This window comes from Anabrus simplex, chromosome 6, assembly GCF_040414725.1.
Source record: "Anabrus simplex isolate iqAnaSimp1 chromosome 6, ASM4041472v1, whole genome shotgun sequence".
NCBI classification, from domain to species: domain Eukaryota; kingdom Metazoa; phylum Arthropoda; class Insecta; order Orthoptera; family Tettigoniidae; genus Anabrus; species Anabrus simplex.
The window spans coordinates 77,716,400-77,744,184 of record NC_090270.1 but is presented as its reverse complement, the minus strand read 5'-3'; the positions used below and the strand labels follow the sequence as shown (position 1 = coordinate 77,744,184).

At 38.3% G+C, this 27,785-nt stretch overlaps 1 protein-coding gene across 5 annotated transcripts in view; it reads right to left on the bottom strand.

Moving 5' to 3' along the window:
* Nucleotides 1-10,032: 10,032 nt before the first annotated feature.
* Nucleotides 10,033-27,785, bottom strand: part of LOC136876133 (ATP-sensitive inward rectifier potassium channel 12) — a 114,957-nt gene continuing 97,204 nt past the window's right edge. For 4 of the 5 annotated variants that reach the window (XM_067149829.2, XM_068228316.1, XM_067149831.2 and 1 more), the window contains exons 2-3: nucleotides 25,738-26,798; nucleotides 10,033-11,734 (exon numbers count right to left, since the gene is read on the bottom strand). In XM_067149829.2, the coding sequence (XP_067005930.2) occupies nucleotides 11,286-11,734; nucleotides 25,738-26,798 (1,510 nt within the window). In that variant the 3' untranslated portion in view covers nucleotides 10,033-11,285. Of the gene's footprint in view, nucleotides 11,735-23,923; nucleotides 24,061-25,737; nucleotides 26,799-27,785 lie in introns of all 5 variants that reach the window. The other variant, XM_067149832.2, reaches the window with a different exon arrangement.

Below are 27,785 nucleotides of genomic sequence, written 5' to 3'. Positions count from 1 at the left end.
CGCAGTCTCTTTATTGCCTGTTAGTTTCTTAGTGTGTAGTCAATTACTAAATTATTTTTAATTGTATAATCACACTGTACTTCTGTTTAATTTTAATATGTATGAATATTGTTCCTTTGGTGAAAGCTTTATTCTGTAGTGTAGTATATCAAAAACTAATATTACTGCACCCCTGCTATTTGCTTTATATTGCACTGACACAGATAGGACTTATGGCAACGATGGGATAGGAAATCTGCCCATAGAGCATAAAAAATTTACCACTTTGTAGATTTTCTTCTTTACATCATATACCCTGCCCTCCCCCTCCTCTTCCCACCTGCTATATCCCACACTAACCCAGGTGCTTTTTGTTGTCCGTAATTTTGTTTTGTTTCACCTTCCACCCCGCTTTTTATTCCCAATCACCGCTACTGGTCTTTAGAAGTACTGGAGAGGTATGAAAATACTGTTACCAATAAAAAACTCCATCGGGCGAGTTGGTTGTGCGGTTAGGGGCGTGCAGCTGTGAGCTTGGACCCGGGAGATAGTGGGTTTGAACCCCACTGTCGGCAATGCTGAAGATGGTTTTCCATTTTCACACCAGGCAAATGCTGGGGCTGTACCTTACTGAAGGCCATGACCACTTCCTTCCCATTCCTAGGCCTTTCCTATTTCATCGCCACCATAAGACCTCTGTGTGTTGGTGTGACATAAAGCAAATAGCAAAAACAAAAATATATATAAAACTCCGTTTCATTACTCTAATTTATTTTAGGATGGTCTAATAAATGCACACACACATATTTAAACACACACACAATTCCAACAAGTTATGAGTGGCCACAGTTACTAATTACAAATCTATTCACAAGTCCCTCTTCCTTATGGCACCACAGGTGTCCAGCCCATTGTTATAACTGCAGACACTTAACCCTTACTTTCACTTTCTCAAGTCCAGTCAACTTGTACAGCAACTGTGTGTACACCACTGGATTTGAACATAGTGCCAGTGGCTACACAACACATGATGACTGTTTGGGTTTGACTCCACAGATAGTCCAGTAATTCACACAGTCACCTGCAGCGAACAACTAAACAGCTCAACAGTATTCAACAGCAGGAGGATACTCACAACAGTGAACATTAACTGAAGTCCATTTTTCCTCGCACTCACGACAGCGGGTTTCCTCAGTCCACAGAATTACACGAACCCACAGTACAGTCTTCCGTTCTGTCATCTCCAGCCCACACACTGGTCTTTCCGACACTACAACAACAGCTCCTGGTTCAGACCTCGGTGGGACACTAGCGACAGCCAGCACCTCTGTTGCCCTCAGCCCAGCCACTGAACCCTAACGCACTGAGTCTCTCACTGACTTCACCATGGAGTCTAACACTGACCCCGAGTCCAGCACCAACTGCGAGTCCAACACTGACGGACTGTCCACAGCTAGCCTCCCTTTTTATAGCTCGGGTCATTTGAGCCAGAAAATTTGCGATGTCACTAGAGGCAGAACATTCCTGTTGAATCTCCAAGAAACTCACAGGTAAGCCCGCCGACGAGAACAATACATGGAAAGGCAGCCCCACCCTACAAGCCGGCTGGGAGATTCGAGGTAATCTCTTCGAAAGGGGCTACCATGGAGCTGGCACATAGCAATAATTTATCCAGCACTAGTGAAGCTACTCGTTCTGTTGTAATAGAATTGTAAAACTTATCTGCATCATCAATTAATTTTTCCCATTTTTGTTTCCATATCATGTATATTGATTACTAGAATGTAACAATTACTGGAATGTAACAATCACAATTTTATTCCAAGAAGTAAATTATGAGTAAAAAACTAAATTTTGTTCCAAGTTCAATTACAAGTAGAATTTACTAAAAAGTATTTGTTACAAGTAATTTGATTACTTTTACTCATTTATTTCCAAACTCTGCTGGTTTCCATTCCTTGTATTCTTATTTCTACTAGGTCCTCTTTCACTTCCTGTTGCCAGTATACCATTGGTCTCCTGGTCTCAATGAACCTCACTATCTGATTGGTTACCCTTCTCAGACCCATTCTGTCTGTTCTTTTATTATAACATTCAGTCACTTAGAACTGTAAGAACACATAAACCTTGAGTCAGCTAAATGATGTCATCATACCTGTGGGAAAATGTACAGACAGCAAAAAGTACCCGGTTTAGTGGGATAAGCGGATGGGTGTGGGGAATTGCAAGGTATATGCAATGAAAACTGAAAACTAAAAGCTACAAAGCGGTACTTTTTTTTTAATGCTCTCTGGGCAAATTTCCGCAGAGAAGTAAAGGTTTAATCAACTTAAGAGTGGTAAAAATAGTTTTTGAGATTTTGATTCAATATAGGATAGAACTTTCATCAAAGGAACAATATTATACATATATTTACAACTAATTAGAAGTACGGCATGATAATACAATTAAAAATAATTTAGTATTTGACAACACACTAAGAAACTAACAGACACTAAAGAGACTGCCAGTCTGACGAATGCGCGTGGCAAGTGGGTGAATCATACTTCAGTGTCCATGATCTTGGCGGCAAAATATTGTACCCCTGCTACCCTTTCTCACAGCACATGCAAAGTCTCCACTACTTACTGTGGCACTATACAAATCAGTTAGCCCCAACGAATGACAATTTATGCATATTTCTGCTAATAATAAAGAAATTAAAGTAAAGAATTTGTGAGAGGTGACTAAAAGGGGGTACCCAAGGAGTTTCAATTCAGGAGTATCCCCTAGCTGAGTCTGACCTTGTTTCCACTTGCTTGTGCCAAAATCCTAACTTTTATCTTACTATCTGACCTCTGATAAAACCAGTGGCAGCAATTAGGTGGGGCAGTTTCCCCCCCACCACTGTGTGGAGAAAATATACAATTTTATTCTGTTTTAGCCATCTAAAACTATAAATTATAAACAGATACACAAAACCTGTTGTCTTATAACCTAATTAATTTCTTTATATATAAAAAAGTTCTTAGCGGAAATATGCACAAAATTTCATTTGACGCAGCTAATCCAATTAAGAACTAATATATGGTTTAATGATCCACCCAATCAATACACTTCACAAGTGAAAACACACTCAATCTTAAAATATTTTACGCATCTTTGGTACATGTTTCATATTTTATTTAAGACTAGCAAGATACCCGTACTTCGCTACGGTATTATACTGAAATTTATAATTGAATGCGTATTGTTTTAGATATATAATCCACCGAAATTCGTGATCTGACTCGTTTTCTGCGAGAATCTGCCAAAATTCGCATTTCTGACTCGTTTTCTAATAGATTACGGCAAGTTTCCTCCCATTTTTCGATCTTTCTTTCCAGCAATCGAATTTGTACTTCCCGGGCTAGGTCCAGGTATTCCAGCCGGTCAGTTGGGTCCCTAAATCTTTGCCATCTTTTCCTATAAGCATTTTTCATATGGATCAAATCCTTCAGGAGATCCGGCGTTGTGTCATTTTGGGTGCCTTGCCAGTACTGAACCTGCGGCCTGACTGCATTCTTAGTCATTACCCATCCAGGACCCGTTTCCAGCGCGGTCCGCACATTTGATGACGATCCAGAACATTATTATTATTATTATTATTATTATTATTATTATTATTATTAGATGTTCTGGACCCCACAGCAAGATGCAAGACCGCTACTTGGCAGTAAATTACATCTGCTGCCATTGTCATTCTTGACAATGTGACCAGCACCATTGTCATGCATAGGCAAATGTACAGTATTTCTAGCGGTACAAATGACATACTTCCGTGCATTATTGACCTTATTATAGAGGTGAAGAATTTGACGGTCAATCTCATTCCTATCGTTTATTTCAAATGTGTTTACATTTTTATTTATATGACAGGAGAATCTACTGTAATCTAAGAATGTTTCACGAAGGAAAAGATTGCTGTTGAAAACGAACCCAGGAAAGATTTAAAATTATTGGTTTATGATCAGAATAAGTACACTGAAAATCTACAGCCTGTTTTCAGTCATTCGACAGGGTCAGGAATGGAATGAATAAAGCCTCATCTAGCGGCGACAATAGGAATTGTGCCGGTTGCCGAAGCACTCCTCTGGGGCAATGATCGATGAATGACAAATGAAATGAAATATTGGACAGTGTTGCTGGAATGAATGATGACAGGGAAAACCGAAGTATCCGGAGAAAAACCTGTCCCACTTCCGTTTTGTCCAGCACAAATGTTGCATGGAGTGACCGGGATTTGAACCACGGAACCCAGCTGTGAGAGGCCGGCGCGCTGCCACCTGAGGAACGGAGGCTCCTTATAAGTACATTATGAACAGTAAAATCAATTGGTATCACCTCCTTTTACACCCCTCTGCCGTTAAGTTTATTTACCCTCCCCTCCCCCAAAAAATGAAAGAAGGTGTGCTTCTTTATGTTTAAAGAAGATTCCAAACACCAATGTTCACATCTATTACCTTCAGTTTTGAGATATAAGTATCCCCATAAAAATAATTCACTTTTTTTTCACTTCCTTTCACACTCCCCCCCCCTCCCCCTAAGTGAATTTTCCAGCAAAAAATACTTGTTTCTTTAATAGTAAAGGATCTTCTAAATACCAATTATCATGACTTTAAATTCTTCAGTTTTTGATTTATGTGTCCTCATGAAAGGAATTCATCTCCTTTTCACTCCTGCCCTCCAAGATGGTTTCCTTCCCCCAGAACGAGTTTTTCTTTGTTTTCAAAGGAGATTCAAATACCAGTTTTCATGTCTGTAACAACTTTAGTTTTTATTAGATGTATGTATTATCATACAATTAAGTCAATTTTTTAATTCTTCCACCCCCACTTTATTGGATTTTCCGAGAATACGTGTTTCTTTACTCTTAAAGCAGATTCCAAATATGAAATTTCACATCTGTAACCTTCATTTTTGAGATATCAGTAGCCTAATTAAAAGAATTCAACACCATTTTCAGTCACTTCCCCCCCCCTCCCTTACACCCAAGTGGTATTTCAGAAAAATAAAAATACCTTTTTCTTTATTTTTCATTGAGATAAAAAAATACCATTTTTCACTTCTGACACAAGTTAAGTTTTTTGAGCTATACTGTAGAAATTCCCATTTTAAAATTTCACCCCTTTTTAGTTCCCCTTAAGTGGAGTTTCCAAAAACAAATCACCTATGTTTCTTTACATTTACAGGAGATTCCAAATACCCACTTTTTACGTCTGTAACATTTTACGTTTCTCAGATATTCTGTAGATATAGTCTTTCAAATAATTCACCCCAATTTGTCACTCCTGTTTAATCGCCATTAATTGGATTTTCCAAAAACAAAAAAATACGTGTTTCTTTATTTTTAAAGGAGATCCCATATGCAAATTTTCAGTTCTGTAATATCTTCAGTTTCTGAGATATATGTATCCTCATTAAAGGCATTCAACCCATTATTTACCCTTTTACACCCCTCCTATTGGGATTTTCAGAAGACAAAAAATATGTATTCCTTTATTTTTAAAGGAGATTCTAAATATCAATTTTTACATCTGTAAACTTTTAAAGTTTCAAGATACTTTTAAAGTTTCAAGATGAAGACACACTCATTTTAAACATTCACCCTCTTTTTCACCCCCCCATTATTTCGATTTTCCAAAAACGAAAAAATACCCGTTTCTTTATTTTTAAAGTAGATCCTAAATACCAATTTTCAGGTCTGTAATCTCTTCAGGTTCTGAAATATAAGTAGCCTTATTAAAGGCATTCAACCACTTTTTCACCCTTTTCCACCCTTCCTATTGGGAATATCCAAAAATCCTCTCTTAGGGAGCACCTACATATCCCCAAAATTTCATTTCTTTATGTCCAGTAGTTTTGGCTCGGCAATGATGAGTCAGTCAGTCAGTCAGTCAGTCAGTCAGTCAGGACAAGTTATTTTATATATATAGATTTCTCTTATTTTATCTAATTGAAATACAGAATTATTACTGTCCAATAATTTAAAATTAATGAACCCATGTCCTTTCTAGAATGTTTAAAAATGACACTAAAATCAAACAGTGTATTGAATGGGTGGATCATTAAACCAAATATTAGTTCTTAATTAAGCTGTATCCATACGGACCTATATAATGACGTTTGTAAATTGCAGCAGCTAACCAATTCGTACACTACAACAGCAAATAGTGGAGACTCATGCTGTAGCCTGTAGAAGCAGGATTAGTATCTGATGGCACAGAAACTTTGTATGTAGACAAGTCCATGTGCTGTAACACACCTGAGAGGCACCAGTTGCTACCATAGTGTTCACATCAGCTCCTGGTGACTATGTGAGGGTGACAAAGCTTCGCTTTTTCTCCCCAATAGCTGAGCAGTGGTTACCCCCTTCACTATCTTCTTTCCCCTACTTTCCTTTCCACCTTGGGGTTTCGGTCAGGTTTGTATCATCAGATAGTAATCGCATTTCTAGCATGTGCTGTGAGAAAGGGAAGCAGGAGTATATTTTTGTCAAAGTCATGAACAATGAGGTAAGATTCATCCCCTTGCCACGCACATTTGTCAATCTGGCAGTCTCACCTAGTCAAGGTGTCTGTTGTTCTATCTAGTGTCTGCTACTTTCTTTTTCTTTTTACAATTGGCTTTACGTCGCACCGACACAGATAGGTCTTATGGCGACGATGGGATAGGAAAGGCCTAGGAGTGGGAAGGAAGCGGCCGTGGGGGTCGAACCCACTATCTCCCGGATGCAAGCTCACAGCTGTGCAGCCCTAACCGCATGGCCAATTCGCTTGGTGTTACTTTCTTAGTATGTTGTCAAATACTAAGTAGATTTTAATTGTAATACATGTGTAATATTGTTCCTTTGGTGGAAGTTTTATTGTATGGTACTGAAACAAAATCTCAAAAAACTATTATTGCTGCAGTTAAGTTGGTGAATTGTCAACCTTTACTTCTCTGTCAAAATTTGTTCAGAGAGCATAAAAAACTTACCAGTTGGTATCTATTCTTAAAAAAATGTTGTTGTCTACCCCCCCCCCCCCAAATACCACCAGACTCCCAGTACTTTTTGCTGTGTGTAGATTTTTTTTTTTGCTAGAGGCTTTATGTCGCACCGACACAGATAGGTCTTATGGCGACGATGGGATAGGAAAGGCCTAGGAGTTGGAAGGAAGCGGCCGTGGCCTTAATTAAGGTACAGCCCCAGGATTTGCCTGGTGTGAAAATGGGAAACCACGGAAAACCATCTTCAGGGCTGCTGATAGTGGGATTCGAACCTACTATCTCCCGGATGCAAGCTCACAGCCGCGCCTCTGCACGCATAGCCAACTCGCCCGGTGTGTAGATTTTTGTGCCGCTCCCCCCACTTATAATTCCCAGTCGCTGCCACTGTGTCCAACTCTAGTTCTCGTAGAAGACCTGGAAAATATTTCATTTTCCTGTCCTTCAGTGGCCCACTCTTTGTTTTGCTGATACCTTCATTCTTCAAGAGTTCAGAACTCTACATCTTTCTTTCCTGATAAGAATTAAGAGGAGATGTCATACCTTTCATTTGAATTTGTTTTCCCTCCTGTCTGTGTGGGAATACAATAGAACCTGGTATTTTATACCTTTCATAAGAGGCAACTAAAGTGTCTTCAGGGGCTCTCACAACCCAGAAGCATGGATTGGTGAACATGGGTTCCCTAGCTGAGCCTAACATTGCTTTGATGTACTTGTGTCAGGCTCCTCACTTTCATCTTTTCTATCTGACCTGTCTTGGTAAACACTTGTTTCCTTCCAAACTCAATGTTATTTAGGTTTTCAGGGTTCAGGAAGTTTTTAATTTTCACATTTCCCTATCTTTTGCCGATATCCACATTTTTGAAGCCTCGGAACTCTTCCATTTTTTCCCTGTTGTGTAATGAGAAGTTAGTTGTCCAGTTGTACTTCCTCTTAAAACAAAAATCACCACCCCTAGGGAATCTTTCAGTTTCATACCCTTTGTGGTTCTTCTCTTTCTTTTCCTTTTCTGATCAGGGTTAACAAGACTATTAACACGTATGAAGAAGTACTGGGAGGACCGCAAGGCTCGGACAGTTCCTACCAAGAAATCGACAAAACAAGGGGTTGTTTAAAGTGTGGTCTCAAAAAAAATAAGAAGAAGAAGAAGATTAGGGTTAAGAAGAAATAGTTGCTTTATTTTTTTTTTTTACAATCTGCTTTACGTCACACCGACACAGATAGGACTTATGCTGACGATGGGACAGGAGAGGGCTGAGGGCTCAGAGTGTGAAGGTAGTGACCGTGGCCTTAATTAAGGTACACCCCCAGCATTTGCCTGATATGAAAGTGAAAAACCACAGAAAACTAACTGTCTTCAGGGCTGCTGACCCAAACCGCACAGTCAGTTGCTCAGTACAAATAGTTGCCTAGTTGAAAAAAAAAAAACCACACAACGCTGCTACCATCACTTACTTTGGGATCATGAGACAGCAATCTTGTGGAGCCCAGATTCATCTCTGCAGAGATACAGAGTGCAGAGTGTGCTGTTTCTCCTGGTATAGGCTAGATCAAGCTTCTTACTTAAATTTTTCTGTTTCCAGCTCATCCTTGTTTTGGCGTTATGAATGTGACTGAGGTATGAGCAATGGTAGAAATACCATTCCTCATACAGCCAGTACCTGTGATTAACAGTGTGAAACTGTTGCTCATAAGATCGTTTGGTGTATGAATTTCAGTGAGCTTAGTAGATTGATATGGTTAGCATCTTCTGACTCTTCAGTGATGCCTCTGCTATCTTTGACGGCTGATGGTGAATCTGTTGAGGATTCAACCTGACTGTGAGCTGACATGTGGTGGGGTCCTCACTCTAAACCAGAGCCTCTCAGGGTGAATGCATGGGTGTATTGCATGGCACAAGGTGTATAAGATGACTTTGCTAGGTTAACCACAGTGCAGACTCCCACTCCTCGATTTTGGGCAACAGCTCCGTCTCTCTCTCTCTTTCCCTATGCCTATCTCTTTTGTTTCACCTGTTTCCCCTTCCTCACTCATTCTACAGTGCTCCACCATCTAAGCTGAGTTGAGCTGAGCTTAGCCGAGTCGCCCTGAGGCAAAACGTTGGTCCGAAGTGAGCCGGGTCAGACCGATGTACAGTGCACAGAACCTCTACACCTCGTTTTGCACGCATGAGATTTTGGGCATTTGAGAGGCCCTGCTCTAAGCCTTCCTATACAGCCTTCCCTGGTATACTTTTGTTACTGAGTGAGTTGGCCATGCAGTTAGAGGCACACAGCTGAGAGCTTGCATTCAGTAGAAACCCCACTGTTAGCAGCCCTGTAGGTGAATTTTCCTGGTTTCCCATTTTCACACCAGGCAAATGCTGGGGCTGTACCTTAATTAAGGTCATGGCCACTTCCCACTCCTAGTCCTTTCCTATCCCATCATCACCATAAGACCTATCTGTGTCAGTGCGACGTAAAACAGATTGGAAATAAATATTAGTACATACAAGGAAGCTGACTGATTCCTGTTCAGAATCACTCATTTCGTTATGCTACGCGGATGCTATGTATTAATGATAGGTGTGCAGCGATGTTCTGATGTCTTAATTGACGGGTTGGCTGGCTGAAGCGGTAAAGGTATGCTCGGTTCACCCGGAAGGACATAGATCCGATTCCCTGTCAGGAAGCCAAAAAATTTTAAAAATGAGATTTCTGCTTCCGGAAGTACACATGGCCCTGAGATTCACTCAGCCTACACAAAAAAGTGAGTACCAGGGCAAAGGTGGTCAGGTGTAGAGCTAACAACTCCACCCACCAAGTGCCAAGGTTACAGATAGCAGACTCCTTTACCTTCCATTCCTCCCAGGGCCTTCATGGCCTGTATGAAGATGACTTAGCTTTGTTTGTTTTTTTACCAAGTTTCATTGCAAGTGATCTGGTAAAGCCCGAACAGTTCTTTTGTTTAGTGCAAGGATGAACAAAGATGTCTTGCAGAGGTCACCGAGGGTCAACTGCCTTCATGCTACTTGATTTCAAAAGGGAAGGACGAGATAAAAATCATGAATAAGGGATAGATTGTACATTTTTATTGTATTTATGAAACAAAACAACAAATGAAGGCACTTGCGTAGGACGATTGCATACCATAGTCTGTCAACTGTTACAACAGGTAATAATTCTATAAAATAAAAAGCACTTGACTATTTAACCACAACAAGAAACATTCAAGGAGAGCTTGGTATAATTTCAGTCAAATGTAAAAGCAGTTTATGGTTTGATTCAAATACCATCTACAGCCTTAAAATTAGACAGCAAACATTGTAGTAATATTTGCATGGAGATTGATAAGAGAAACTGAATGCTGAGTTTTCTACTCCTTAGTCAAATAGAATGGATCAATTTTCTAAAAATTGAAATAAAATTATTCTCAAACATCTGAACTTTTTATACATAAAATATGATGAATAGAAACATGAAGTGAGAAGTATTCGTACTTGATGTGCCTATTCTGTAATTTACAAACTGGTAATATATGGTACTCAAAATTTCCTAAATGTCTAGCATTTTAAAATTCTATTTACATATTTAATGACTATTTCAATTTCTTTGGAATCTATTTGCAAGCACTGGAGGAATACTCGATCTTTATTCTATCCAGCAAAATTAAAATTTGAGTAATAGTGTGCTTGCATAACTTACTCTATTATATATATTTTTGTATGTATTTAACAGCATTTTTAAAATAACATACAAAACACATCTCTTCCTCTTATGTACATTATGATCACAGCTAGATAAGAAAAAACACATTGAGACAACATAAGAAAAATGTCTTTCTTCTGCAATGGTTAACTACACACACACACACACTCACAAAATAGGGTTCCATTTCTTTACCACAGATATAGTACTTAATTTTCTAGGCTAGTTCCACACAGACTATTTTATTATCACGCAAACAGATCTTCACGTATTAGGAGACATCAAATTGAATTTTTTTTAAGTCACTCATGTCATACTTAAGTGTCTCACTTTACTGTAAAGTTCTTTGTAATTCTCCAAGAGAAAAAAAAGAAAAACTGACCAGCAGTTCATATTTGAATTCAAAATATAGAAAATACAGTCTGTTTTGGGGCCTTCAATGGACTATGTGTACATGTGTGTATAAAGCTGCTCTTTGAAGAATTCAGCACTATTTTTCACTATATATTGGCACATAATGAGGGTCTTGTACTCTCTGAGTATTTATTCTTGCTCTAGGCTTAGAAGAGTTCTACTCCACTATTAATATTTGGCTTGTTTTAGGGAAGCGACCAGTTATAAAGAAGATTCTCTGACGGAAGACCTTACATTGTCTACATCCAAATTAATGAATGAGAATGGCCTCCCATTCTCTAAAGGTTTATTTAATTCACTATATTTTGCAAGGGGGCTTTTTAAAGAAGATATCTGAGGGGTAACTGCAGGGCTGATCTCTCCATCACAGTCACCGGAGGTTTGCTTACGAATTAAATTTTGTATATTCTGCTTTAGAACTTCTCCTTGCAAGCGGCTTTCACTTGGGCTAGACGATATCGAAGGCACTATAGGTTGCCTATCCTTCTTGCCAAGAAAACTACTCCTGGGGGTGATGAGCAAGGTATTAGACGTCAAGCTGCTGCGGGCAGTGTTGGTGGGGCTGAGCAGTGGTGTCTGGTCACACGAAGGCATTGCAGAACTAGGAACTCCTGAGTATGAGCTGCTTCGAGAATGACCTCCATTTAAATCTGTTGACAGCAAAGAGAGAAAAAATATAGTTCATGAAATTATTGAAATTGCTCTTAACTCTTAAGTATGAAGACGAATAAGAGATCTGAATTTAAGCAAGCGGAAGGAACAAACAAGTGAGAAAACATATAATACAGTAAAACCTCGTTAACACATTTCTGCAGGGGACAGGGAAAAAGAACTTGTTAAGCAAGAAAACGTACTACTGAATACACCAATAAAAACTATCCAACAGAGATATGGAAACACTAGACAATTTTTTCATACACGATGGCATTTTACGTCGTGTATCCGTGGGTACAGTGAAAACTGTATCTACCATTTCTAAAGATAAGAGGAGAATATTAAAAGGTGTGAAAAACACTAGTGAACAAATACATAAAACCTTTTCTGCTGGCGATTATAAAATGACAGTGCACTGATAGGTATACTAAACATCAGACAACAAAAAAAATGAAAACATATCAATTATTATTGCGGATTACACTCTTTCTAAAACAAATGGTAGTAGAAGCCTTATATTTTAGACCAGTGGGTTATTAAACATTATTTTCTGGTCACACTCTTAGACAATGAATTTGTGGTTACACTCGACCATGGGCAACTGCGAGTTGGCTGCTATTTTTAAACTGACAAAACTTGGATTCAACTAACTCGAATGATCGAGTCGTAACTCGAAGGTGCGAGTTTCAACATTTGCGCTACCTCTGCATGCTTAAAAATGCGGTGCCAGTCCACTTTTGGATAGATTTTAATTTTGTCTTCATTAGTAAGGAATTTCACGACTTTTTCCAAATCCATAACTAGGCTGCCAACGAAACAAATATGCACCATGCTAGTCAACTTCACACGATTATGTTCCTAAGCTAGATATAGGCTATCAGACGACAAATATTCGCTACGCTTCACCGTATCACTCAACGCAAAATCAATTTCTAATTTCTGAATGGAATACAATATACAAGCGCAAATGGCTCACTGTGTTATTCAGCAATCTTGCAGCTAACCAGCAAGCAAAATTAACATTCCCGAGGCTAACGGCTTGCTTCCCGAAGGTGCAACTTATCCCATGAAGTTCAGGAATTCAAGGCCTTCTCCTGTTATCACACAACTGTAGTGAGAGCTCTTTCTCACCCAAGTTGGAAATCACGTTCCTTTCAAAGGGGTGACAAACAACATTTTCAGGGCTAGGAAAATTGTGATCATACTAAGTGAAAAAAAAAAAAAACGAAAATTCGTGACGTGATAAGCAAGGTATTTCTTATAGATTTAATACAATGAGAATTGGGACTTCGAATGGACGACAATGCTAAGTGGGAAAATGTATTAATGAAGAATGCACTAACGAGGTTTCACTGTATACTGAACAGAAAGATCGGAGCGTGATTGTATTGGCCCAAAGGCTGGTCTACAATCAGCTATCATAGAAAGCATGTGCGTCATTGAAGAGGCATACTAGAGAAATGAGAAGTGAGGTACATTCCCATTACCAGTACTTTCCTCACTGAGTCGGAGGGTGCTGTTACATACCAGTCTGTCAAGCCCACTGAAATGCATACACCAGCCAACCCTATGAACAACACTGTCACACCATCCATTACAGGGAATTTTTAAATTTTTTAATATATAACCGTTAGGCTTTTCAGTCTGCTGAAACTAACTATGAGTAAATAAATTTATAAACTACCTGAAAGAGAAAACATATGGTAACAGTATTACAACTGCAAAAGAAACAACTTAAAACAATGACATGTTTTTCAAACACCTCACAGTAAATGCTGGAGTAAAGACAAAGGAGATAAAAAAAAAAAAATAGTTTCTAGTCTGGGAAGGTAAGTAAAGAGTAATATATTAAACACGCATTTTTTTAAAATTTTATTTTATTTTTGGTACTCCAGTAATAATTCTTCCCATGGCTCATTCAATCAATCATCAATCAATCAATACTGATCTGCATTTAGGGCAGTCACCCAGGTGGCAGATTCCCTATCTGTTGCTTTCCTAGCCTTTTCCGAAATGATTTCAAAGAAATTGGAAATTTATTGAACATCTCCCTTGGTAAGTTATTCCAATCCCTAACTCCCCTTCCTATAAATGAATATTTGCCCCAGTTTGTCCTCTTGAATTCCAACTTTATCTTCATATTGTGATCTTTCCTACTTTTATAGACGCCATTCAAACTTATTCGTCTACTAATGTCATTCCACGCCATCTCTCCGCTGACAGCTCGGAACATACCACTTAGTCGAGCAGCTCTTCTTCTTTCTCTCAATTCTTTCCAACCCAAACATTATGAATCACACTCAAATATTTCACAGTTAGGTTGTGTAAAGTCAAATACATTCTCTTACAAAAGCGAAAGAAGATAAATTCCAATTCTCTTAGGACATTGAAAACATTGCTAGGAGACATTTGTGTTACTTTCCATGAAATTTTCTAAAAGAGGAATCCACACAGACACAGGTAGTGCAAACATATCTTGTTCTCTTGTCATCCACTTTAGTGGAGCATAAACGACAGTGTCTGTAAGTTGCAGTCGATTATACTGAGGCACTTGTTTCTTATAACCCAGGAAACTTACATTACGTCCTTTTCATTTACGTGATGGAAACCCAGCAATGAGTTATCTTACAAGACTCGGGTAAGAAGTTAGTTGGTCTTGATAAGTGTCCTCCTGTCTGTTTATCTTCCACAGTATGTAAGCATTGCCTGTTACTAAGTCAATAAGAAAGAACAACATTCTATGCCACCACTGTAGTGATCGTCCACCAACCTTGTACCTTTACTAAGTTGATCGAAGTGATCTCATTGCAACCCGTGATTTCATTGCAAGTTGTAAGTTGCTACTTGAAAAAACAATGGTATTTACTTTGTTTCAAGAGCTTCTACCATAACAATGACTTGTCACTACAAGTTCAATTTCAAAGTATATCACCTCCTATCCATTTAAATAATATACCAGTAGATGCCAGTCACTTCCCTTTCATTCCCTCTTCTAGTACCAATAATGCCAGTAGATGTCAGGCAGCTTAACAGGTGGGAAGGATACTTCCCATGGACACAATAAAATAAACTAGAGGTGGTAAGGAGGCTTGTCATGGACACAAAAAAGTAAATACCATACTTAGGTTGTTAAGTATACTTCCTACAGTCTGTGAAAGGGTTAAACAGAAATCAACATAAATATTTTTTCTTCTTTTCTAGTGTTTAGTCCTGTATTGGTTCAGGGTCCGCTTTTAAACATGCCATCCTCCACTTCCTGCGGTCAAGGGCATCAGTTTCAGGGATGCCTACAAGATGCATGTCTTCCTTGATGCAGTCCAACCATCGCTTCTTGGAACGACCTCGAGATCGAGAATCTCCATGATCAAATTGGACGGCTATGTATCATTGAGTCTGCAGGGCTTCGGACAACAAGATAATACCATCTAAGACATGCTACTCGCATCTTCTCTGGAATAGGTGCCACTCTCAATCGCCTTAGTACATCTTCATTTCTGACATGGTCCAGTCTTGTAAGATCCAGTGACAAATGTAACATTTTCATCTCCATACCATGTAGAACCTGCTCATGCTTCTTAGTTGTAGGCCAGCATTCCGACCCATAGAGTGCAATTGGTCGGACCATGGATTTGTAGACTTTTTCTTTCCGGTGGGTGAGAATTTTCTTGTCACATAGCACACCAGTGATCTGATGCCACTTCAGCCATGTAGCATTTACTCATGCTCCGGTGTCTGGTAATGTCTTTCCGACTGAGGTGACGAGTGATCCTAAATATTTGAGTGTGATTTGATAGACACAGATAGGTCTTATAGCGATGATGGGACAGGAAAGGCCTAGGAACAGGAAGGAAACGGCCGTGGCCTTAATTAAGGTACAGCCCCGGCATTTGCCTGGTGTGAAAATGGGAAACCACGGAAAACAATCTTCAGGGCTGCCGACAGCGGGGCTCGAACCCACTATCTCCCAATTACTGGATACTGGCCGCACTTAAGCGACTGTAGCTATTGAGCTCGGTTTAATTTTCTTTTGCAGGTATAATATTGTTACCAAATGTTTTCTCCTTCAGGTAGTTTATATATTTATTTACTCATAGTTAGTTTTGGCAGTCTGAAGCACCTGACAGTTATAATTTAACCGAGTCAAAACTGAAAAGAAATGGCTGTCACAAATTACAGGGACTGGCTGCATAAGGAATGGTGCTATTAGCATTGCTCATACGTCAGTCAAATCCATGTTGTCAAAGCCAAGGATGAGACAAACACAGGTCAACGAAAGTAACAAACTTGATCTAGCTGATATCAAAAGTCATAAAGCAATGTAAACACTGTATCTAACTGGGAATGGAATTAATATGATAAAATTTTAATTTATTACCCTCAGGGCATTAAAAATAATATAAGACAGGAAAACTAACTGCAAAATTGAACTATACAATTATTATCACGAACAAGACAGAACAGAGTATTTTGAACTTCTAGTAATTCTACTGCTCATTCATAATCATGTAACATTGGGGCTTCACACGTGGTTGCTGTGGAGTGCCATACAGGTTTGTGACATCTCGTACAATCGAGTTTTCACATGGGATTGCTCGCTAATCCAGACACCGCTCATGCACAACACTACCAGTACGTGATAGTCAACCTAAACATTTAAACACTGATACAATTGATGCAATTATGCTGACAATAATGAAGACTTACCACTTAAATAAACAGATTTAACTTACAATATTTACATTTTAATTCGGAGCACTCAATGACTCAAATATGTATTAATATTATGTAACTAGGTTACCGTATGTTAGCCGGGCGGTCTCTGAAAACAGCAGGGCGGTGTGCCCATTAAAAAGGTCAAGATAAAGCTAGTTCAATAGAGAAGAAAACAAAATTTACAGAGATCAGTAGGCTGTACACTAGGAGGATGCATGAGAGGTAGGCGGGAGAGGGTAGAGGGATGCAGTTGGGGACATAAAAGTGTAGGACATTGTGGACAAACTTAACCTCTTTACACATTGCCATCTTGAATTTCTGTTTTAGATTTATTTATATACTTAGCAAGTTGGCTGTGCAGTTTGGGTCATGAAGCTGTGAGTTTTCATTCAGGAGATAGTTGGCAGTTGTCAGAGAGACATTTGTTTTTTATGGAGAGTCAAAATCAGGTTTAACAAAGAAAAGAAGAAACAATGGCATTGGAATGATGTTCAAGTTGGGGTAAAAGATAACTTCCATAATTGACCTAACGAGGAATCAAGCACACTGTTGCTAATATCATTAAAAGTGCAGTGCAGTATCAGCTGCCAATGGAAAATATTGCCCACAGGAGAACTATGGAAATTTTACCTTTGTTTAGTATGAAAAATATCTGCCTCTGAAAAGGAGGATATTCTGTAGGAGATATGAGTTATATTTCACAAAATGACCATTGTTAGAGGTAATAAAATGATAAAAGCATACTTTTAATTTAAGTCATGAGCAGTGAATGAAGAACGAGTTGACTGATTACAAAAGTTCACTATATACCTCCCGGTATATCAAAAGTAAATTTTTTTAGTGTGGTAAACCATTCAGGATGATCATATTTGCATAGCGTGATGATTCAATGTATATTTATCAGGAGTGCATAAACATGAAGTTTGCTTTTGATTTAGATGGAATGAACCTTTGTGTTTAAGTGCAGGGTCTTGTTCTTCATTTGATGCTAATGGTAAATATCATTCATCATTTTGTGACTTCTGAAGATTAGCAATTTGTGACTGCTTTTTGCACTGTACAAATAATTTTCTATCATTCTCCTGTGGACAAGGTTCTCCATTAGCAGCTATTATATACCGGGAAAATTGGCCATGCAGTTATGGGCGCTCAGCTGTAAGCTTGCATCTAGGAGATAGCGAGTTCAAATCCCACTGTCGGCAGCCCTGAAGATGGTTTTCCTTGGTTTCCCATTTTCACACCAGGCAAATGCTGGGGCTGTACCTTAATTAAGGACATGGCCAGTTCCTTCCCAATCCTAGCTGTTTGCTGTCCCATTGTCACCATAATATAACGTAAAGTAAATTCTAAAAAAGGGCAGTTAATATTGTAACAGCAAACTAGATGTTCCATGATGTTTAACAAAGATATCAACAACACTACTTTCATGACCTCGAAGATGATTAGGCTTCTCATTATGTATGTACCTCTCCAACTCTCATATCTTGAATGAAACTACAACATCGGGAATCTTCAGTAACATATCACGCAAGGCAATAAATTGAAGTATGGGGGTCCACCTATTCAATACAAATTATGTAGGAGTTTTAAATCACCAATTGGTGATTCTTCAATTTATTGCTTTGTGAATCTTGATTCAATATGGACCAAACAATGAAATTCTTGACGTTGAATAGTATATCAGGCATGAGCAAATAAGATATGGGAGTGGTCTTGTGGGAGTGGTGTTGTTGTGTGGCGTTGAAGTGAAGAATGTCTACTGTATATCACTGCTCTAAAGCTTTTTTTTAAAAAGTGATCAATGTTCATGGATTAAAATCTAGGTTGCCCATGTCTAAAATGCATCAGAATGTTATTGAGGATTACATGAAGCATGTGGCGAGAATGCATTACCATATAGGACAGTTGCGAGATGGGTCAAGGCATTTTGTGTGGGTTGGAACGAGACTGCAGATTTGCACCGCACAGTTCGGCCATCCATTCCTCAAGATCAAATTATCATCGTGAGTAATCTCATTACCGTAGATGATCGATGGACTGTCCGGGTATTATCAGTCATCAAATGGTGTGACACATAGTAATGAAAATTGTATCCCGTTGGGTTCTACATCAACTCACCAATGTACAGAAATGGCACCGGTATACACTGGCTGGCATCCACCTGGTCAGATATCGCAATGAAGGATACGCATTTCTGCAGCGTATTGTCATCATTGATGAGACATGGACACGAGCCTATGAGCCTGAACTGAAGTGTCAGTGGAATGAATGGCATTACCCAGGTTCACCATGTCCACAGAAATTTTGACAGGTACCCAGTCGGGTGAAGCTTATGCTGATTGTAGCGTGTGACTACAAGGGTGTTATTCTTACGCATACTGTGCCTGAGGTACAAACCGTCAACAGTGACTACTATTGCCGATTTCTGGAGAGACATCTGCGTCCGGCTATGCGGCAAGCAATGTCAAGCTCTTATTGCAACGGTGGTATTGGGAGGTCTTGGAACACCCTCCATACTCACCAGGCATGAGTCCTTGAGACTTCGACCTGTTTCCGAAGTTGAAGGAACCCCTCCAATTTCCTGATGTGGCATCTGTACTCCATACAGTAGGGTGCTCCATTGCTGTCATCAGCAAAGAACACCTTGCCAATGGTTCCCAATGGCTTCCCGATATTTGGCAAAAGGTAATAGACTTTGCAGTTGTCTACACTGAAGGAATGTAACGCAATTGTACTTGTTAATTCATTAAACATTATATTCTATAGATATTGCCTCTATTTTATTCACAACCCTCATAGTTATCCTGCTGGCCTATAGTCCACAGGTTCAATTCCCAGATAAGTCGGGGATTTTAACGTTTAATGGTTAATTCCTCTGTCTCTGAGACTGAGTGTGTGTGCCACCTTCAGCAATAGATTTCAACTTAGGTAGGACCCAGTCCTCACAGAGGTGCAGGTCACCCATGAATGCCAGCTCAAAAGATCTGCATGAGACCTCTTAAGAGGAATTTTATTATTATTATTATTATTATTATTATTATTATTATTATTATTATTATTATTATTATTATTATTATTATAGCTATATCATTTGTCTATTTCTTTTATGTACCATTCATATATTTGTGGACTTATATTATGTACATGATGAGAAATAAGTTTAGGTATTACATTTATCAAATCCACAATGAATAAATTTACAGTCAATAAATAAAATATTTAGGTAAACATGGGTTAAATTTATTATATCTAATCTATCTGTTTATATAAATAAATATTTTTTAATAGGTTTTATGCCCCAATAAGTACCTTTTGAGTTTTTGGAAATGCCAATGTGCTGGGAATTTTGTTCCGCAACAGTTTTTTTATGTGACGGTAAATCTACTGTTACAAACTTGGTATATTCGGGACTCTCCAAATACTACTGGGCTGAGCTGGAATCAAACCCGCCAACTTGGGCTCAGAAAGCCAGTGCTCTATCCTCTAGACTACTATGCCTTATGGAGAGAGAGAGATTTCTCACAAGATGATCAAACTGTGCTCCAGTTTGTACTCTATTAGTGGTTTCTGCAGATGATCAGCTATATGTTGTTACTACACTGCCAGGTAACAAAACTGATGTTGTTCCATCTTTGATCTATCTAGAGTGATGTTAGTAGGGATGTTCTGTTGACTAACAAGGAACACTGCCATTTCAGATTTGCTTATCATGAGAGCTTGAATATAGCATTCCAGCCATTCAGCTTCTGTTGTACTTTTGCCTTACCACCACCTCATATCACAGTATCATCTGCAAAGGCAAGAGCTTTAAATGCACAGGTGTTGTTGAGTCTTTTAACTCTCTTCATTATTTCATCCATTGCAATGATGAATAAAAGTGGTAATAGTGCACTGGGTTTGTCGTACATCCTGCCTGGTCTCAAACCACTCTGAATATCAATCCCCTATTTGGACACAACTCTGGCATTGTTCATACAGCAGTTTGACTTTAGCAATTAAAGTGTATGGTGTAGATCTATTCTTGAGACATCCCAAGATTTCTTCGTTCCTGTAGCCTATACTGTCTTAAGCCTCCTCAATATCTAGGAATTTGAAGATGACATCTTTTCTTTCCTCCTAGTGCTTCTGCATGATCATCCTTACAGAATATAGATCTGTTTTTGTCCTATTCCTACTAAAACAATACTGCTCTTGGTCAAGCTGTGGTTCAATGATCATTTTTAATCTCGGTTCTATGATTTGTTCCATGATTTTGTGTTGCCCTGTAGTTGCTAGGTTTCCATCTATCTCCTTTCTTAAACAGAGGTGATGGTTCCTTTAGTCCAGTCTTCAGATAGTTTCTCTTCTTTCCAAGTGGTGTTTAGGACTCTTAAACAACCACTGCAATCCTTGCACTCCAGCAGCCTTGAACACATCAGCACTTACTTCCCCTATTCCTGTTGTCTTGACTTTATTCATGTTCTTTACAGCATTTTCCACTTTTACTTTATTTATTTATTGGTGACAATAGGTCCCATAAGCTTCTGGCTCGTGAAAGGGGCAGTACAGTACATACTTAGGGCGACACAATAATTACATTTCATATACAATAGCTTTTTCAGTGAAGTGACAAGTATATTTTTGGATAACTAAGACATAGGTTTTTTTTACATGTTAGCATCATAGTTTCTGGAAGTATATTCAGATATTGCATAGCTGTAAGATATTAAATATGGACAATATATTATTGTATTAATTAAAGTAAGTTATACAGGGATTATAGTAAGATATAAGAGGAATATTCCTTCAGTTTTTTCTTAAAACATATAACCGATTTAGAGTTCTTTTAACACGAGGCAACACATTATTTGTATATTCCCTAAAAAAAGATGATTGTATGTGTTTCACTCCATACTTTACTGAATTAGAGTGAGAGGGATATATCCTTAATGATCCTCTAGTTTCATATCTATGAATTTCACTAAAATGGGAGAAGTTAAAAGTAGACTGGGTTAATTTCCTGTCTAGCTTATACGGTACATAAAGACTGATGATGAGAATGCAATTTGTTTCCTTCCATGTTATTAGAGTTTCCACATTTTGAATAACTTAAATTGCCATATTAATTTAGAATATGTAGAATTGTGATTATAATGCCATCCATTAATTTCTTGGAGGTATGCCTTAGTTTCTTCTAGCCAGTTTATTTTGACCTCCTCTGAGTTGATTAATTATTATTATTATTATTATTATTATTATTATTATTATTATTATTATTATTATTATTATTATTATTATGCATTTTAATGTTTAATGGTTAATTCCTCTGTCTCAGAGACTGGGTTTGTGTGCCACCTTCAGCAATAGGTTTCATCCTTGGTAGAACCCAGTCTCCACAGATGCGTGGGTCTAACCCATGACACATTTGCGATTAACTTCTTACGGTACTGCTGATTTTATCTTCATTTTCTTTAAAGGCTCATACAGATTTTTCTATTATCACAAATATAACTTGAAGTAACTTAATTTCTTACTTAAAATGTTTATTCCATAACAACTGAACTGCACAGAAAAACTATTAACATTTACTTAAAAAAGCAATGAATTTCCTTTTAAGGAAATCTCCCTGAAACATCAGATGGTGGCTATTGAATGTCAGTTATGTTTTTCACTAGACATTTTTTTCATAAGTAAAAGTTTTGTCCAATTTAATAGCATTATAAAGTTCTCAACATGAAAGGTCTTGAATTGATTTTGACATTTAACAGTGGACCCCAGAAGTCTGTCTGCCTCTTTCTGCAGACCAAATATTCACCATAATTGAAAAAAAATATATATATTTTTTTGACAAAATCACTCTACCAGTCACAAACATTCAACAGCTATTTTCACATTCAGATTCCGAAAACTCCAAATGTTTATCAACCCCAAACTACCCAGGACACCATTGCAAAATGAGGACTGTGCAGGCTAATCCCAGACATATGGTAGGCTTATATAATTGATGTGATTTGTCAATTGTTTGTTCCTTTCCAGCACTTAATTAGGAATAAATTAGTGAACAATTCAGGAATGTATATGGATAATCAGCAGGGGAAACTATTACAAGATATTCGAGTCATTCCGTATTGACGGTTTACACCTTTGTAAAGGGAAAACTATAGCGGCATATTTTATATAAAAAATGACATACAGTATATTGCTATGATCTGAACAATGGCAAACAAGGAAAACAGGCAACAGAAATTACATTTCTGAGAAGATAATGAGAGAAAGATAGAAATACAATGATAGACATAAAGGCATAGCAGTGGTAGTTGGAAGTAACTAAACGGATAAAAATAGATTGTGAAGATTTGATAATATGTGGAATGAAGAAAGCATCCTAATGAAAACCATGATATTATATATGAAAAGAGAGAGAGAGAGAGCAAGAGAGAGAGAGAGAGAGAGAGAGAGAGGGGGGGGGCAAAGAGAACCCAGGTTATGATGGATGGACTAATTCAATAATAATAATAATAATAATAATAATAATAATAATAATAATAATAATAATAATAATAATAATAGCGAAGAAGAAGGGGAGGAGGAGGAGAGCCTGATAGATGCAATGACACAAATCAATATCTTGGAAGAAACAGCCAACAAAACAGGTTTGAGGATCTCTTTAGAAAAAAACAAATTTATTAGAAACATAAAATATGCTCTAAAAGTCTTGACAACTCATATTGGTCAAATAGAGAAAGTAAAGAAATTCAAATACCTGGGGGAAATAATTCAAGAAGAGGTTTAGAAAAATCTGCTGTAGAAGAAAGGTTACACAAAATGGAAAGAGCGTATGGCACCACTAAGAATTTTTACAAGAAATGCCTATCTAAAAATCTTAAAATAAGGCACTACAATATGGTGGTGAAACTGGAATATCTTTATGCAAGTGAATGTCTAGTTTTGAACTGTAGTTAAACTGGAAGTACTGGAAAGAAGAATCATGAGAAAAATCTTAGGACCAATGAAAATAACAGAACCATGGAAAATAATAAGCCTAATACAGAAATATACCAGAACAGAAAATATAACAGAAACAAGAAAAAGGAGATTGCTATTTTTTAGACATAGAATGCATGATAACAGATTGACAAAACAGATATTTAAGTACATTTGGAAGAAAATGTCAACAATGTGCCAGTAAAAGAGGTCAAGAAAGATTTAGAAAGAAATAAAATAAGAGAAGAGGAAAGTATAAAGAGAGATTTTAAAAAGAAAGTTTTAAGAATGGAAGGATTCCACGAAAGAATAAAAAGGAAACCCAGTCCAAAGTGGTCTGAGGAGAGAAGAATAAAGCATAGTGAAATGATGAAGGAATACTGGAAAGAACGGAAGAGGAAGTTACAAGGAAGAATAAGAATAAGAACCATAAATTTTACATGAGGTATATAAGACAAGACACACAGGAAGTTAGTATAAGCAGAAGGGACCTTATTTATTACACACACCTTGCAGGTATATTATATGGGCAGCAGAGACTCATGAACGGACGACTGCAGGTTAACCGTATTGTTCATGGCATGGGGCTCACTGGTGACACGTCGCAGTGAAGGATGTCCTCCCATAACACTTAAATGGGAGTCATCTGTGGGGGAACAAATAGACAGCACATTACACAAGCCACACATAGACAAAACATTCACAATGCACATAGTACACAGAAGCTCTTTTATATCACACAGGCTACTGTCTCCTCATAGTCTTTGAAGTGGTGGCTGGTTGGAGTCAATATTGTATTAATTTGATTATGATCATAGTTCTCCAATGAATGTTTAGTTGGTTAATTTATTTATCTGTTTCAAACCCTATTCTACTAGTCAGATCTACAGTCAGATGGCCTGCATATACTGGAGTGCTAAATGGTTCGTGTGATGACATCCTCAGCTGTATTTCTTGGCTTTTGCAACTGAGTCTGGTGCTTTCTGTTATCAGATAGCACTTCAGCTTGAGTGAACCCTTTTTCTGCAATTAGCTCAGAATTAAAATCCCTGGACTGCTAGAAATTGAACTCAGGACCTCCTGGAAAGAAGCAGGCATGCTATCCTTACAGCATGGGGTCCAAAGGCCAATAGCTGGTGCCCACTTTGCCTCTTTGGTAATCTATTATTAAGATAGCTGCCACCCTTCAATATATCAAGTTTCATGGAATGGACAGCTAAGCGAATGACATCACAGTAATAACAATCATATGCCTTGGCTACCTTAACTGAGGTTGGCATCAGGGAGGGCATCCGGCCATAAAAACATGCCATGCAAGTTCATTTTGCCTCATCCCCAAACCCATATCAAGAAACTGAACTAATGGGTAGACAAACATTACATGCATATGGTCTCAACTAACGTGTGCAGGCATTAAAATTTGATGCTATCTGGCTGCCTGCATGTCAGTTTTGATGTTCCATTTTATTCCTGTCCGGCTCCATGGCTAAATGGTTAGCGTGCTGGCCTTTGGTCCAGAGGGTCCCGGGTTCAATTCCCGGCCGAGTTGGAGATTTTAACCTTAAATGGTTAATTCCCTTGGCTTGGGGACTGGGTGTTTGTACTGTCCCCAATATCCCTGCAACTCACACACCACACATAACACTATCCTCCACCACAATAACACGCAGTTACCTATACATGGCAGATGCCACCCACCCTCATCGGAAGGTCTGCTTTACAAGGGCTGCACCCGGCTAGAAATAGCCACACGAAATTACTATTTTACTCCTGATGGCAGAGTAAACCAGATCTTTATTTTGGCATTCCATGGCTGAGTTTTAATTAACTACTTAGGGGAAAACAACAAACAGACCTTTTATATGCCAACATCATATGACATGGAGTTCCAAATTGACTTCTTTCCACCCTTCAAAAATCTGACTGTGCCTGATGGGTTTGAACTCACAGTCTTGGGGTTCACAGGCCAATACTGGAGTCCACAGGCCAATACTCTACCACTGATCCACAAAAGGAAGAGCATAGCTACACTCAATATGACTACCAACAGATGCAACACCACAAAGACCTCAATTGACGCCAACTATCTAACACTAAAGACAGCACTAATTCCAAGCAGTAGCCTACAACTATTTGCAACATGAATTAAATCATTTTACTGCACTGTGCTGTTCTCCCTCAATAAGCTAAATAGCAAGGAAAGGTTAGTGTCTACTGTTCAATATACAAGAGATCCTTCACAATGAATAAATTAATTTGATTTCTAAAGGTACTTTGTGAAAGAATTGTGCATTAACTATGAGAAAGCCTGACACAAACTTACCTGCAGGCTGCCGTAGTCCTTGCTGTATTCTGTAGAAATCATCCAGTTCCTTTGCACTACACAATGGTGTATCCACATTATATGTGTTATTGAATTTATTATAATTCACTTCATAGGATTGCCTATCTTTGTTATATGTCACCATGGGCTCGAAACGGTGTCCCCACATGATTTCACTAGGAAGATACGATGATCTTGCTTGCGTGGTCTGGCCTGTTGATTCTATAGTACCTTCTAAAATCACCACTATTTCAAAGCGATCGCTCTTTTCTCTTTCAATAAGTTCGCTGGCAGATGTCCTATACAGTGGACTATCACTGTTGATTCGATGCACCACCGTCATAGGCCAGATGAAGAATAGATCTGAACCACCATAGTCTGTGCCCACTTCCAGTTCACACTGAGCTTGGCTAAGAACTTCCCCTTCTTGAGTTTGGCATGTCTTTATCAGTTGAGCACGAATTGATGCACCTATTATATGTGATTTTCGCATATCCCCTACCCTAAACATAAGACATAAGTTACCATCCCTCTGACATATCACAGCATTGCGGCTGAAAAGAAGAGTCTGAGTTCGTTGCTTGGGGCGCGCCATTTTGGCAAATACGATGCCAACCATGAATGCTTGGATCATAACTCCAGTGATACTCTGCAGGCACATGATAAATATGGCTTCAGGGCATTCTTCTGTTGTACTTCGCGAACCATAACCGATAGTATGCTGGGTTTCAATACTAAAAAGGAAGCATGATGCAAAATTATGTAGGGCAACAACACAAGGCTTCCAGTCTTCGTCTTCGAGATGACTCTCTTCTAAATCACCATGTGTGAAGGCAATCAGCCACCATATAGTAGCGAACCCAAGCCAACTGAGGATGAAGCTGAGGGCAAAGACGAGGAGGGTCCAGCGCCACTGAGTATCCACAAGTGTTGTGAAGATGTCCTGGAGATACCTTAGTCGTCTGTGAGAGATGTGGGTTTGAAACACATTACATTCTCCGTTCTTGAAAACAACTCGCTTCCGTAGTTTACGACCTCCAAGACCAGTTCGATAACGGCTTCTGTAAAAAACAAAAACAGTGAATATAAGAAAAATGTTATGGTGACATAATGAGAGGGAACAACAACAACAAAAACCATATTATTATTATTATTATTATTATTATTATTATTATTATTATTATTATTATTATTATTATTATTATTATTATTAACTTTATTGCCCAGATTGGACCAAGCTTGCAGTTTTAGGTGACTTTTGATATCATCATAGCCAGGGGAATTCAACTTTTACATGGAATCTGAACCATGGTAATGCAACATTTCGTTTCAAAAATCCCATATTCAGTAGTAGTAGTAGTAGTAGTAGTAGTAGTAGTAGTAGTAGTAGTAGTAGTATAAATAAACCCATGACACACACTAGCCAATAAGAGTCTTGGCTTGCCAAGATGACCAGCAGATATTAGAATACCACAGGGTCAGAGTGATGACATCCGAAGTCTGTAAGTGTAACTGGGTCCACTACTTCTCGTATCAGACGATTCCTCACTTGGGTTCACGAGACTGAGTGAACCCTGTTCAAATTCTCAAGTTCTCGGACTGGCCAGGAATCAAACCCACTCACCCGCTCAATAATAACGTGACAGCATGTATGGAGTATGTTATCAATTTATCACAATAAAATATAATACTCTTATAAACATAGGCTGTTAACCAAATCATTCAAGGCAGTTAATTTTGAACTACTGATCCATGTAGTTATTAATGACTGTAGTTCCAAATAGACTGATAATGTTCATTTCTCCAAGATACTAAACAAGAGACCTTCAAGAGCAGGGATATTGAAGTGCCTCTAGAAAGGTATTGTGGTATTCAGTGCCCCATAACGATAATGTAAGTAGCTTTTGTATTCATTTTAAATATTTTTTTTACTCTGCATTAGTGAATAGTAGTAGTTAGTAGTTAGTAGTACCCCATCGTCGCCATAAGACCTATCTGTGTCGGTGCGACGTAAAGCCACTAGCAACAAAAAAGTAGTAGTAGTAGTA